Below are 15,984 nucleotides of genomic sequence, written 5' to 3' on the forward strand. Positions count from 1 at the left end.
GCCGCAGAATTCCTAGCCTCTGACCTGCTCTTGTAGCCACAGTATTTATTTGGCTAGTCCAGCTCAGTTTTCTGGTCAATGATAACCCCCAGGATGTTGATAGTGGGGGATTCAGTGATGTCAATGCCATTGAACATCAAGGGGCGATGGTTAGATTCTGTCATGTTGGAGGTGGTCATTGCCTGGCACAGTGTGGCACCAATGTTACTTGCCACTTGTCACCCCAAGCCTGGATATTGTCCAGGTCTTGCTGCATTTGGGTATAGACTGCTTCTGTAGGTTCTTAAATTAGGTTGGCTGCTGCTTTACATTGCTGCATCATTCTGTTGCATTAAGTTATTGCAGGCCCCTTGAAGAGCATCTACACAATCTGAATCGGCAAGATGACTGTTGCTGACATTTCTCAGCTCGCCCAGGCTACTCTGTATTAATGATGGGTGACCCGCAAAAAATGTATGGATTATCACTCCTCGAAGCGGTTACAATGTTTTCTCCATTACCCAACCCCCATCTCCCTCCTCAACCACCATTACCTCCCCACCATTTACATGTGGAAATCACCTCTCAAAGATACAGAAGAGCATGAAGAGAAAGGAAAATAAACATCAAAAATAAGGTCCAACTTGCTCAGCAAGGTTTAATTTCCCTATTAAGATATTAAAGACAACAGATTTGAGAGAATTATATCTATTATTTGATGTTAGTAACTGGGTGTCTGCAATATGCTATTTTCAGAATATAGCTGGCCATTGGAACAAATCAGCTGCTAGGCCAAAGTGAGAAATATTCTTGCTTTACCATGATATTTTTGCAAGTGGAAAAAGAAAATTAAAAGCAGGTTTAGTGTAGGCTACTCAACCCAACTTAAATCCAAGACATTTTTTTCCACTAATAACTTATTCAATCATCGTAGTTTCAAGAATCAGAGGTTACAGCCGATTTTTCATCTTTCCTTCATCGGCGATTGCAATGGGATGACAACAATTTACACTTTAGTCATAAGGATTTCTTGTTTTCTTCGCTTTACCAAATATTTACAATTTAAAAAATAAACAGCTGTCTATCGCTGTAAACAGTCTGATTCCACTGGCAGAAATATCACAAAAAAGTTTTTACTGCAGGGCATCTTCTTGTCTTATAGCAAAGACATTCACTTTGTTAAAATAGATGAATATCAGACTCCTAAGGGGAGTACATTATTGTCAAACCGACACATGAAAGGAAAGATATCACTTAGGGTTGGTATTCGCACAAGAGCGCAACATAGTTAGTGCATCTACATTTAATTCAAAAGTTATTTAATTCAAGTTCTCACACAATTCAAATTTTTGTCTGAAGTTACTATTTTTCTTTTTTAGTTATATTGTTAAGTTGTATTATGGTATCAAATAAATTTCAGGAGATTGTACCTAATCCAATATCTAGGTTCTCAACTAAAAGAATAGTCCAGCTGGTTATAGGTTCTGCCAGTTGAAGGTGTAGGAAAGGGTTACAAGACATAGGCATGCATCAATGAATCTTTTCAAATTGTCGTACTCAGCCAAGGCATACGTAATGACAATAGCACCTCCCCCCCCCATCCTCATGCTCTATAAGGTTATTTTTAATGGACAGAGGAAGGAAAAAGGGCAAAGTTACAGACTTTGCAGCAAAAGGTACATGTAGCATAGTACTACGTTCCTGGAGTAGTAATCCAGAGACCTGCATTGAAATCTCACCACTGCAACTAGGCACTTTAAATTCAGTTATTTAAATAAATCTGGAATAAAAACCTAGCTTTAGTAATGGTGACCTTGAAATATGACTCCATGAATTCTCATGGCATCAGATGGAGACTGGGCAAGGAAATCCCCTGCGCATTACCACCTACCACCCTCCTTCAGCTGATGATCAGTGCTTCTCCATGTTGAACACCACAAGGAAGAAGCACTGAGGGTAGCAAGAGCACAGAATGTACTCTGAGTGGGGGTATCATTTCCCATCTCCAAGTGTGATAACACAACTACTGACTGAGCTGACTAAGTCCTAAAGGACATTCCTGCCATACTGGGCCTGCAGCCAAGTGGCGAGAGAACCAACTAAAGGGGGACACCAACTTGGTCTTGTCCTCATTAATCTACCTGTTACAGATGAATCTATGACAGTATTTGGTAGAAGTGACCACTGCACAGTGTGTATAAATATACAGTTCTATCTTCACACTGAGGAGACCGTACACTGTGTTATGCGGCACTACCAGTATGTTAAATGGGATAGATACAGAAAAGATCCAGCAGCTCAAAACTGGGCATCCATAAGGTGCTGTGGGCCATCAGTAACAGAAAAATTATATTCAACCACTCTGTAACCTCATAGCCCAGCATATTTTCACTCTACCATTACCATTAAGCCAATGTACCGACCCTGATTCAGTGGAGTGTAGAAGAGCATGCCAGAAGCAGCACCAAGGGAAGAATTTTCCCCCCAATGGGGGGAAGTGCAGGAGCGGGTGTGGGTAGGCACACCTCCGATCAGCGCCTCTGATCGGGGGCACGCTGCCATTTTACGTGGGCGGACCAATTAAGGCCCACCCAGCATGATGTCTGCCAGGAAGCGCTATGCGCTCCCTGTGAGAGTGGGGGGTGGGGGCGGATTCCCTAAGCAGAGAGTGCACTGTTTTGTGCAAAAGAGCGCACTCATCTCCCTGAGGCTGAGTGCTGCCTCGGGGAGATTGGCTCCAAATATAAAAATGGCAAAGGTGCACAAACAAAATTTCCTTGCCGTATCCCCTCATGTGACATTGTCACATGAGTTGGGACATGTCCATCACTTTAAATCAAACATTTATTAAATTTTTAAAAACCCTCATAAAACATCATCCTGCCCATGGATGAGGTTTCATGCTTTTTCTGAAGCCCGCCAGGGCTCCTGGCCTGCCTGCCAACCTTAAGGTTGGACGGGCAGGTCCATTAATGAGGTTAATGACTTTGTCAGTAGCTGATTCGGCTGCGCCCCTGCCAGCCTGAAAATTGAAATGACGCAGGTTAATGTCGGGAGCTCTGCCCGATGTCATCCCACGTCATTTTACGCTCTGGCGAGCGGGCCCCACTGCCCTCTCGCCGACCTCAAGATCCTGTCCCAAGTGTACCTGAAAATGCCAAGCTGGTAAAGCTAAACGCATGACCATGTGCAAGACATGTGCAAGATAAACAATGGAAGCAGCATGCTACAGACAGCTAAGCGATCCCACAATCAATTGATCAGGTCAAAGCTCTACAATTCTGTTGCATCCGTTTGTGCATAGCGTTGGACAATTAAACAACTAAGGGAAGGAAGATGATGGGAGAGCCCAGCACATTAGTCTAAAGGACAAGATTGAAGTGTTTGCAACCATCTTTAGCAAGAAGTGCTGAGCAGATGATCCCCCATCTTGGCCTCCTCCTGAGATACCCACCATTTCAGATTCACTCCATGTGATATCAAGAAATGGCTGATCGCACTGGTACAAGGCTATGGGCTATGATAAAATCTTGACTTGCTCCAGAATTATCAAGCTGTTCCAGTGCACTGGAATCTACCCGACAATGTGGAAAATTGCCCAGGTATGTCATGCATAGAAAAAGGAGGACAAATTCAATCCAGCCAATTATTGCCCAATCTATTCTCAATCATCAGCAGACTAACGGAAGATGTCGTCAATGGTGCTATCAAACGGCACTCACAAATAGCCTGCTAATTGATGTCAGCTTGGGATCCACCAGAGCACTCGGCTCCAGACTACATTACAACCTTGGTCCAAACATGAATAAAATAACTGAATTCAAGAGGTGAGGTGAGTGTGATTGCCCTTGACATAAAGGTGGCATTTGACTGAGAGATCCTTGATGCCATACTAGGAAAAGTGAAGTCAATGGGAATCAGGGGGAAGAATCTCCACTGGTTGGAGTCATACCTAGCACAAAGGAAGATGGTTGTGGTTGTTGAAGGCCAATCATCTCAGTTCCAGGACATCACTACAAGGGCAGTGTCTTAAGTGAAACAATCTTCAGCTACTTCATCAATGACCTTACCTCCTTCATAAGGTGTGAAGTGGGGATGTTTGCTGACGATTATAGTGTTCAGTTTTATTCACAACTTGTCAGATAATGAAGCAGTCCATGCTCCATACAGCAAGACCTGGACAACATTCAGGCTTGGGCTGGTAAGTAGCAAGTAACATTTGTGCCACACAGTTGCCAGACAATCACCATCTCTAATAAAAGAGAGCCTGGCCACCTCCCATTGATATTTTACAGGATTAACATCATTGAAACCCCCACCATCAACATCCTGGGGTTTATTATAACCAGAAACTGAACTGCATGAGTCATATAAATACTATGGCTGCAAGAGCAGGTCAGAGGCTGGGAATTCTGTGGCAAGTGTCTCACTTGTTAAAGCCTTTCTACCATCTACAAGGGACAAGCTCCAACAACATTCAAGAAGCCCATCATTTTCCAGAATAAAGCAGCTCACTTGATTTGACACTTCATCCACTAAATTATATAATAATTTCCGCCACTAGAACAGTGGTAGCAGTGTGTACCATCTACAAGGCGCACTGTAGCAACTTGCTAAGCCTCCTCTGACAGCACTTTCCAAACCCACGATCTCTAACACCTAGAAAGGCAAGGGCAGCAGTCATATTGGAAAATCACCACCTGGCAAGTTCCCTTCCAAGTCACACACCATCCTGGCTTCCAACTATATTGTTGTTTCTTCTTTGGCACTGGATCAAAATCTTGGAACTCCCTCCCCAATAGCACAGTGGGTTTACCTATACCACAAAGACTGCAGCAGTTTCAGAAGGTGTGTTATTATCATCTTCTCAAGGGCAATTAGGGATGGACAATAAATAGTTTTTTGCCAGTGACAACCATGTCACATGAACAAATAAAAAAAAACAGAAAATATATTTTGAGTATCCAAGTACAGTAATGGGCCATTCGGCATTTGAATAGTATATGAATTTGCCAGATAAGATGTTGACCAGAACACTGTGAGAACTCCCCTGCTTATCCTTGAATTGTGTCATTGGATCTTTTGAGTGCATCTCAGAGGATGCCTTGCCTTAACATCCCATCTGATAGTGCAGCACTCCCTCAGTACTGCCCTGAAGAAGCAGCCTGGATTATGTACTTAAGTCTCTGGAGATCAGCACCTCCTGGATATTCGTATTAGCATATAGAATCATAGCATCTTAAACACAGGAACAGGCCATTCGGCCTATCCTCCATATGCCAGTTCTCTGAAAGAGCAACTGATTAGGTCTACTCTTCTGCTCTTTCTACATTGACTTATAAATTTTTCCTCTTCCAAGTATTTATTAAATGCCCTTTTGAAAGTTATGATTGAATTTGCTTCCATCGCTCTTTTGCAACAAATTTGGAAGCTTCCACTGGGGTTGTGACTGGCTGCTGGAAACTTAACACTTTGGGGGCCTGTAATCCCCCAAACCAATGCAAAAGCACCTTTTGAAGTAACTATGGCCTCGTCAATCATTCCAATAAGTCGTATATTGTACTTACCCCTCATAAATGTTACACATCTCAACACACTCTCTTTCACGGACATAATGACGACAGGAGAAGCATTGTGAGGGTCCAGGGCCCCAGCAGCCATTGTCAGAACACAGCCGGTGGCAGACTTTTTTTTCAGCAGCTAGGTAGGTAGAAACAAGAAAGAATTTCCAGATTTGAAACAATGTTACAATTAGATGGTATGCAAGAAATGCATCTTAACTATACAAATGTGACTTGTCATGACTGATAATAAACAAGCTGACTAACTTAAGGTTTCACAACATGAGCAGAAACTGCTGCTAATTGCTGTAATTGTATCCGGGAGATGAGCTTCCCCCAAGATACCAATATATTTTTTAAAAAGAACAAAAATCTGAAATAAACACAGCCAGCATTGTTAATAATAGTTAGAGTAGAAAATTAACACTTGAAAGGAAATATCAATGAAGTGAGAAAAAAGGAGGGGAATAAGATTAGAATAGATAGACCCCACTGGGGGAGTTGGCACCTGAATGGGCACAAAACAGACAAACGTGTGCCTTCTGTATCAGACTTTCTAAAATTCTGAGGAAGTACAGAACTAAGATTATTGATTTAGTCTTTACATCTGACAGAAGGGAGTCATCAAATAATCAAATCCGCCAAAAACTGGCAGAATTTCTGCACAGTTAAATGCTATCCGCTTTGACCAGAAGCACTGGTATTTGAGCTGCTGTGTGAGATACAGCAGCGTGTTTTCCATCTCTTTTTGAGGGATGAAGGGGAGGAAATGGAAATAGCTGGAGAAATATGCTGCAAACCTGGAAGCTACTCCAAGCTGTTACCCTGCCAATTAACAGTCTCACCCGACTAGTGCAGATTGCTGTAGGAAGTTCCATGACATTTTATGCTAGCTTTAAGTATCGGTGTTCCAACTGAACCTAAGAGAAATTCAGTGCACTGTTTAGGGTGGAGGGGAAATGCATGTTTGCATTAAACTTATCAGGTAAAACAATATGTCATTTATCATAGAATTATAGAAACTTACAATACAGGAGGCCATTCAGTCGATTGTACCTGTGCTGGCTCACTGAAAGAGCATCTGTACTTAGACCTACATCTCTGTTTTTTGTCCATAGCCCTGCAAGTACCTCATCCTCAAGTATCTGTCTGAATCTCTTTTATAATGGTCATGAAGTTGGCTTCCACCACCATTCCTGGTTCACTGTTCCAAATCCTGAAAACTCAGTGATAAGTTTCTCCTCATCTCCTTCTCTAGATCTCGTTCTAGTGATTTTAACTCCATGATCTCTAGTTGTTGACCCATTCACCAGATAGAATAGACAGAATTTTTAGGTTGGCAGGCAGGTGCGATTGGTGGGTCCGGGATTGGCCGTGGAAAGGACCGACAACCCTTGATCAGCCCCTGACCGCGATTTCACGAGTGTTGGTCATTAATTGGCCAGCCAGCGTGAAGCACGTGTTGAGATGCTCAGCGCTGCTGGGGTGGGGGTGGAAGGAAGGCGGGCGCTGACAGAAATAAAAACAAAAAAACTGCAGATGCTGGAAATCCAAAACAAAAACAAAAACAGAATTACCTGGAAAAACTCAGCAGGTCTGGCAGCATCGGCGGAGAAGAAAAGAGTTGACGTTTCGAGTCCTCATGACCCTTCGACAGAACTTGAGTTCGAGTCCAAGACAGAGTTGAAATATAAGCTGGTTTAAGGTGTGTGTGTGGGGGGGCGGAGAGAGAGAGAGAGAGAGAGAAGTGGAGTGGGGGTGTGGTTGTAGGGACAAACAAGCAGTGATAGAAGCAGATCATCAAAAGATGTCAACAACAATAATACAAAAGAACACATAGGTGTTAAAGTTAAAGTTGGTGATATTATCTAAACGAATGTGCTAATTAAGAATGGATGGTAGGGCACTCAAGGTATAGCTCTAGTGGGGGTGGGGAGAGCATAAAAGATGTAAAAAAATAAATAAATATTTTTTTTTTCTTTTTCTCTTTTTATAATGGAAATAGGTGGGAAAAGGAAAATCTATATAATTTATTGGAAAAAAAAGAAAAGGAAGGGGGAAACAGAAAGGGGGTGGGGATGGGGGAGGGAGCTCATGACCTAAAGTTGTTGAATTCAATATTCAGTCCGGATGGCTGTAAAGTGCCTAGTCGGAAGATGAGGTGTTGTTCCTCCAATTTGCGTTGTGCTTCACTGGAACAATGCAGCAAGCCAAGGACAGACATGTGGGCAAGAGAGCAGGGTGGAGTGTTAAAATGGCAAGCGACAGGGAGGTTTGGGTCATTCTTGCGGACAGACCGCAGGTGTTCTGCAAAGCGGTCGCCCCAGTTTACGTTTGGTCTCTCCAGTGTAGAGGAGACCACATTGGGAGCAACGAATGCAGTAGACTAAGTTGGGGGAAATGCAAGTGAAATGCTGCTTCACTTGAAAGGAGTGTTTGGGTCCTTGGACGGTGAGGAGAGAGGAAGTGAAGGGGCAGGTATTGCATCTTTTGCGTGGGCATGGGGTGGTGCCATAGGAGGGGGTTGAGGAGTAGGGGGTGATGGAGGAGTGGACCAGGGTGTCCCGGAGGGAGAGATCCCTACGGAATGCCGATAGGGGGGGTGAAGGGAAGATGTGTTTGGTGGTGGCATCATGCTGGAGTTGGCGGAAATGGCGGAGGATGATCCTTTGAATGCGGAGGCTGGTGGGGTGATAAGTGAGGACAAGGGGGATCCTATCATGTTTCTGGGAGGGAGGAGAAGGCATGAGGGCAGATGCGCGGGAGATGGGCCGGACAGGGTTGAGGGCCCTGTCAACGACCGTGGGTGGAAAACCTCGGTTAAGGAAGAAGGAGGACATGTCAGAGGAACTGTTTTTGAAGGTAGCATCATCGGAACAGATGCGATGGAGGCGAAGGAACTGAGAGAATGGGATGGAGTCCTTACAGGAAGCGGGGTGTGAGGAGCTGTAGTCGAGATAGCTGTGGGAGTCAGTGGGTTTGTAATGGATATTGGTGGACAGTCTATCACCAGAGATTGAGACAGAGAGGTCAAGGAAGGGAAGGGAAGTGTCAGAGATGGACCACGTGATAATGATGGAGGGGTGGAGATTGGAAGCAAAATTAATAAATTTTTCCAAGTCCCGACGAGAGCATGAAGCGGCACCGAAGTAATCATCGATGTACCGGAGAAAGAGTTGTGGAAGGGGGCCAGAGTAGGACTGGAACAAGGAATGTTCCACATACCCCATAAAGACACAGGCATAGCTGGGGCCCATGAGGGTACCCATAGCCACACCTTTTATTTGGAGGAAGCGAGAGGAGTTGAAGGAGAAATTGTTCAGCGTGAGAACAAGTTCAGCTAGACGGAGGAGAGTAGTGGTGGATGGGGATTGTTCGGGCCTCTGTTCGAGGAAGAAGCTAAGGGCCCTCAGACCATCCTGGTGGGGGATGGAGGTGTAGAGGGATTGGACGTCCATGGTGAAGAGGAACCGGTTGGGGCCAGGGAACTGGAAATTGTTGAAGTGACGTAAGGTGTCAAAGGAATCACGGATGTAGGTGGGAAGGGACTGGACAAGGGGAGAGAGAAGGGAGTCAAGATAACGAGAAATGAGTTCTGTGGGGCAGGAGCAAGCTGACACGATCGGTCTACCGGGGCAGTTCTGTTTGTGGATTTTGGGTAGGAGATAGAAGCGGGCCGTCCGAGGTTGGGCGGCTATCAGGTTGGAAGCTGTGGGAGGGAGATCCCCAGAGGAGATGAGGTCAGTGACAGTCCTGGAAACAATGGCTTGATGTTCAGTGGTGGGGTCATGGTCCAGGGAGAGGTAGGAGGAAGTGTCTGCGAGTTGACGCTCAGCCTCCGCGAGGTAGAGGTCAGTGCGCCAGACAACAACAGCACCACCCTTGTCAGCGGGTTTGATGACAATGTCAGGGTTGGACCTGAGAGAATGGAGTGCAGTAATTTCAGAGAGAGACAGGTTAGAATGGGTGAGAGGAGCAGAGAAATTGAGACGACTAATGTCGCACCGACAGTTCTCAATGAAAAGATCAAGAGAAAGCAGAAAGCTCCTTGAAGGCAGACTCTGGGAGCTGAAGACTTGAAAACAGTTAAGTAAGGTTTATAAAATCAGGAAAAAAATCCAAGCATCACAGTCACCTGAACAAGTACATGATAAAAATGCTGTCCATAGACTTTTCTTTTTCTTTCATTTGGTAACTGAAACTTTGCCCCGCACTTAGATGAAAGGTTTCATGAAAAATGCAAAGTCCGCCTGGTCGAGTCCCCCGTCCACCAAGATTGGACGGACCAAGAAAAATCAGTGAAAATTGCATCTTTAATAACCTTGATTGGCCTCTAATTGTCAGCAGGTGTGCTTCCGAGTTTAGCACGTGCCCGTCGACCAAAGCTCACCCAATGTCATCTCACGCGATTTTGCGTCCAATCAGGTAGGGCGTGTGCCCGCCCGATCAGCGTAAAATTCTGCCCAATATTTCTTTCCCAATCTACTCCATCAAAACTCTCATTAGCTTGAAAATCTCTATTAGGTCACCTCTTAACCTTCCCTCTCCCAAGGAAAATAGTTCTAACTTCTCTAACCTCTCCTCAGAGTTGAGGTCCCTCATCCCTGGTATCATCTTGTTAAGTCTCCTCTGTACCCTTTCTAATGCTTTTACATCTTTACTGAAACACAGTGCCCAGAATTGCCCATCATACTTCAGCTGAGGCCTAACCAGTAATTTATGTAGTTCCAGTATGATCTCTCTGCTTTTATATTCTATTCATTAACTCAAGTGACCAATTTTCTTGTTTAACTACCTTATCAACTTGCTCTGTGAACACTTCGGATTTCTGTATAAGAACACAAAGGTCTCCCTGCTTATCTTTATTGTACAAAAAAATACCTGCTATAATATACTGTTGTTTCATGTTAGTCCTCCCAAAAAGTTAATCACTTCATTCTTCTCCACACTGAATTCTATTTGCAATGCTTCTATCAACATCATCCTGCATATGTGGAGACAAAGTCCCGTCTTCACACTGAGGATACCCTCCATCGTGTTGTGTGGCACTACCACCATTCTAAATGGGATAGATTGCTAACAGATCTAGCTACTCAAGACTGGATGATTGTGAGGCACTGCGGGACATCAGCAGCAGCAGAATTGTACTCAAACATAATCTGTAACCTCATGGCCCGGCATATGCCCCACTCTACCATTATCACCAAAACAGGGGATCAACCCTGATTCAATGAAGAGTGCAGGAGGGCATATCAGGAAAAGCACCAGGCACACCTAAAAATGAGGTGTCAACCTGATGAAGCTATAACACAAGGCTACTTGTGTGTCAAACAGCAGAAGCTGCAAGTGATAGACAGGGCTAAGCGATTCCACAACCAGCGGGTCAGATCTAAGCTCTATAGTCCTGCCACATCCAGCTGTGAATGGTGCTGGACAATTAAACAACTCACTGGAGGAGGAGGCTCTACAAATAACCTCATCCTCAATGATGGGGGAGCCCAGCAGATCAGTGTGATAAGTAAGGCTGAAGTATTTGCAACAATCTTCAGCCAGAAGTGCCGAGTAGATGATCCATCTCGGCCTTCTCCAGAGGTCCCCAGCATCACAGATGCCAGTTGTCTGCCAATTCAATTCACTCCACATGACATCAAGAAATGGCTGAAGGCATTGAATACTGCAAATGCTATGGGCCCTGTCTATATTCCACAATAGTACTGAAAACTTGTGGTCCAGAAGTTGCCGCGCCTCTAGCCAAACTGTTCCAGTACAGCTACAACACTGGCATCAACCCGACAATGTGGAAAATTGCCCAAGGATGTCCTTTACACAAAAAGCAGCACAAATCCAGCCAGACCAATAATCGCCCCATCAGTCTACTCTCGATTATCTAGGAAGATGGTTGTGGTTGTTGGAGGTCAATCACCTTGATGCCATGGAACTTTGTCCCGTTTAAAATAAAAGCAGAAAGACCCTCCAGCCCTCATGACCCCTCACCCCCAAACACTCCCCATGCCCTATCATTGGCAGAATAGTCTGTGCCCAATGGCATCAGGCGTGATCAGTGGCATGAGTGGACAAAATGGTGTGACGGCATGAAACCAATTCGCGATCATCCACTCAGCCTGACAATGATGGGCCGCGTTTCCAGGCATCGGACATCAGGAACCTCATTGTCATAAATCAGCACATCATTATCAGGTCAGGCCGCCGAATCATTCCGCTGCCCTGCTGGGTTGTCCGTCCACGTTGGCGGAAAAGCATGCTGACATGTTTCACAACAGCACATAAGCAATGTGCACTTGGCGACCTTCACTTTGAGGGGAACTCGGAGGTAAGTACGCAATTACATTGTACAGCGCTCGTCAGGGTCGCCCGTTGGGCTCAAGCTTGAAAGGCACTGGGGGGTTGGGTTAAGCTCAGCCCTGCCGTTGAGGCGACTTGTGCGGGGGGGTGGGCCAAGGGCCTGCTGTTGAACATAGAGCCCAAGCATTCGGGGTGGAGGGGTAGGGTGGGTGTGGGATGTGGTCGCACATTAGGGAAACCTGTATAAAGTCACTATTCCTCTGCAACTCAGACAGATCAGGTGCAGCCACATTGATATGGTTTGAGTCGGGCTTCGAGTTTATCTGCTCATTAAAGCAATGCAGATGCATCAAAGTGCCACAAAGTGCTCAAAAACTTTTCACCTCCCTCCCCTGCCACCCTGGCACAGATTGCAAAGTCATGAGCATTTTAGTCATGGGCAGAACAGTTGGGTGACTGGGCACATTGTACAATCTCCCCGCTAAATCTGGCCATGGAGCAGTCACTGCTGGAGGTGCTCACAGCCCTTTGCAATGTCATCATCCCAGTTTGGACCAGCCTCCCCCATGTTTCAAGCTAACAGTGCAGACTTTCAGCGCAGGTTAGGGGAATGCCTGCGCCTGAACTGAGAGCACAGCATGCAGCCCAATGGGCAAAGCTGCCGCCAATCGCATGTCTAGGGAACTGGTTGGGCACAACTGCTAGCTACAGAAGGATTTAGCACCACGGCATGGATGGCATCCACTGCTAGTGGCTGTGAAAGTGATAGCAGTGCTCAATTTCTACTGCTCCTTTTAGGACTCCACAGGTGACCTCTGCGGGATCCAACTATAAATGCATCCCTGAGGTCACGGATGCCATCTTTGCGAGGGCACACAACTTTCTGCATTTCGCCCAGGACCAGGACAGCCAAGATGCAAGAACGATTGGATTCATGCAGATCTCAGATTTCCCACAGGTTCAGGATGTGATTGACTGCACTCATGTGGCACTCAGATCTCTGTTGCTACACACGGTGGACTACATCAACTGCTGAATGTGCAGTTGGTGTGCGACCACCAGAAACACATCCTGCAGGTGTGCGCACAGTTTCTAGGGAGTGCGCACTATGCCTACCTCCTCAGTCGGTCACTGATCTCTGGAGTCTTCCAGTTCCACAGAAGCTGCAGGGTTGGCTCCTCAGGGACAAGTGCTACCCACAGAGGGCGTGGCTGAAGACACTCGTGCAGCAGCCTCAGGCTGCAGCAGAGCGACACTATAATGAGGTTCATGCTGCAGCTTGCAGCTTGGTGGAGTTAGCCATCGGGATGCTGTAGATGAGGTTCCAGTGCCTGGACAGGTCTGGTGGAGCCCTGCAATACAGTCCACAGAGTGTGTCAAGCATCATCGTTGCCTCCAATGAGGAGGGTGCCGACAGGGGGCTGAGGACATCCTTGGAGGTGAAGATGGCGGGGTTGGGCCTCTCACACTAGCCAGATAAGGCAGGCGCATTCAGCGGGACCTCACAGCTGCTAGATTTGTGGAGGATGATGGCGACATGCAGTGAGGAGACCCCATAGATCCTCACATTGCATCTGTGAACGTTTGACTCCAGTCTGGCTTATGGTGAATACCCTCTGTGATAATGCTCATGTCATGGAGGTGCAATGGAGGCCCTCATAGTCGCTCGACTGCACGAGGATGGTGATGACATGCAGTGAGGACACTCCATAGATCTCCACATAGCTAGACAGGAGTCAATCATTCTCAGAGGCTTAGGGCAGCTTGCTTGTGCTCTGTGATCAGGGTCATATCATAGAGACGCAGCCATGAAACTTTAGAAAGATCTGATCCTTTGTCTGCCTTCAGCACCTGAGCCTTTCAGGAGCTGGAGCACAACATCAGTGGTCACAGATGCTGAAGAGATGGGGCCAGCCCCACCTTAAAGGTGCTGAGAGCATATAGGAAATGAGAGAACTCTGTGACGCCTGCCCATGACATCTGGCAGCAATGACAAGCACTGCTGCAGTGCAGGCATCAGTAATGTGTCCAGGGAGTGTGAGGACGGACCATCACTTTGGACCGAAGGCTGCACAAAGCACAGGGAAGAGGCCCTGGACTGAGACACCTGCCTTTATCTTGTGCAGAAAAGTTTCACATCTGAGTGACAAAAACACTATTCATCAGATCAATGAGCCATAGACAGGGAGACATTCTTGGGAGTTTATTGACAATAGTGAACAGCCTGTAGAAGCGAGTAACGCCTGTACCCAGGCCATGCAACTAATTCTCCTTAACATTCCTAACTCTGCTGCTGGGTCTTGGTGCTCCCCGGACATCCATAGTGGAAGTAGAGGCAGCCTGCTGACCGTGACGCCCCGTCTGTGGTGACTTTGATGGGCGTCCTTTGGAGGGCCAAGACTTGGAGGGCCCCGGCCTGCTTCCGGGGTCCTGCTGCGTGGCACTAGCACCCTACTTGGCCTGTGGAGCTGAAGCTGCTGAGGTCACAGGTAGAGGGGAGTCGGATGTGCTGGGCACTCTCGGAGTCACCTGGATGGATGGGACCGGAGTGTGCACCTGTTGATCCTCCTCCCTATGGGTGCCCAGGGGCCCCAGGCTGACTCCTTGAGGAGCAGGGGTAGCTGGAGTGAGATCGAGCTGCCTGGCACCCCTCTCGCATACACACTTTTGGAAGCCAACAATTGCAGCAGCGATGGAGTTGAGCCCGTGCAGCAGTGCAGGAGTAAAGCCCTGGACAAGGTCTCCATGGCGGCCGCCATCCTACCAGTGTTGACCTCGGTGCGTTGGCATGTCGGTTCTATCACCTTAGAGTGAAGGCAGATGGAGTTCTCTGCCGTGCCTTGCAATCTGAAGACAGCAGCAAGCATTCCTTCCTGATGTTCCCGAGCTTGCCTTTGCAGCTCTAGCAACTGTGGCATGATCTAGTCCAGATGCTCGTCATCTGGCTTGGACTCAGCAAATTTCTGGCCTCCAGCAATCCTCCGAGTGCCAGACGCTAGGGTGGTCCATGCCTCCATCTATGGATCAGACAGTGCAATGTGCTCACCAGGTCGTGATGCCGAGAGTATTCTAAACCTAGGTCCCATCGAGGTGTGTGTCTCTATGCTGGTGGAGGGAGAGGTGAGCGCTGTGATGGGACTACAAGGGGGGTGCCTCCAGATTCCTTTTCAGAGGTTTCTTCGGGGCTTGATTGGAGGCCACTGGTCATGGACTCCATCAGCTGTTTCCCAGATGTGCCTGTGGAAGCAAGCAGAGATAATTAGTGCATGGCAGTGACCTGTGAAACAGGACACATCACTCACAGCATGGTTGTCTGATAGATGTTGCACCGCTGGACCTTCACTTAGTGGAGCACTGCCAATCTCATCGTCAGTACAGAAATGGTCCAGATCCTTGCTGGCAAGCTGGATGGCTCTGTTTTCAAAGTCCGTGAGGACTTGATTTCAGGCATTCTGCCACTGGTCTGTGACCTCTTCCTCTTGTTGTGTGCCAGCTTGTCTTTCATGAATAGAGATGGAGAAAGTGTTATCAGGATGCCTGCCAGGCCAGATGATCAGTATACCTGGCCTGTGTGGGTGGAGAGTGGTCCCATAGACAGAATAAGGACAATGACGGTGAGTGTGAGAGAGTGAATGGTGACGTCCCTTGAGCTGTGGATATTGATGGGTTTGTGAGTGTGTGAGTTGAAAGTGATGAGAAGAGTAACTTAACCTGGTGGAATGGAGCAGATCATTCATCCTCTTGTGGCACTGGGTGGTTGTCCTCTTTTGAAGGACACTACTGCCACCACATCCCAAGCTGGGTTTATGCTGTTGCTGCCCATCCTGTGGCCAGTGCGGGGGTAGAGGGCATTCCGGTGGGCCTCCTTGGCATCCAAAAGGTACTCGAGGAACGCGTTGCTGAACCTGGGGGCTGCAGTCTTCTTCAGTTTGAGGGCCATGTCTTCCGTGCAGAAGTGGTGGTCTGGAAGCACTGAGATGTGTACTTGTGGCTGGACTTTAAATATAGCGCCCGGCATGATGCAGCGGTGGGGTGATGGTGGGCGGGCGAATGAGAGCCCGTCTGGCATGGAAATGGCATGTCTCCTGGGAATGCATAAATAATGTGGCGGGTTTGGGAAGATACGGCTTGAAAACCCACC

At 47.0% G+C, this 15,984-nt stretch overlaps 1 protein-coding gene across 4 annotated transcripts in view; it reads right to left on the reverse strand.

The window, feature by feature from the left end:
- Positions 1 to 15,984, reverse strand: part of egfra (epidermal growth factor receptor a (erythroblastic leukemia viral (v-erb-b) oncogene homolog, avian)) — a 359,425-nt gene that overhangs the window by 89,345 nt on the left and 254,096 nt on the right. For all 4 annotated transcript variants that reach the window (XM_041183261.1, XM_041183260.1, XM_041183263.1 and 1 more), the window contains one exon: positions 5,547 to 5,679. In XM_041183261.1, the coding sequence (XP_041039195.1) occupies positions 5,547 to 5,679 (133 nt within the window). The remainder of the gene's footprint in view (positions 1 to 5,546; positions 5,680 to 15,984) is intronic.

This window comes from Carcharodon carcharias, chromosome 3, assembly GCF_017639515.1.
Source record: "Carcharodon carcharias isolate sCarCar2 chromosome 3, sCarCar2.pri, whole genome shotgun sequence".
NCBI lineage: Eukaryota > Metazoa > Chordata > Chondrichthyes > Lamniformes > Lamnidae > Carcharodon > Carcharodon carcharias.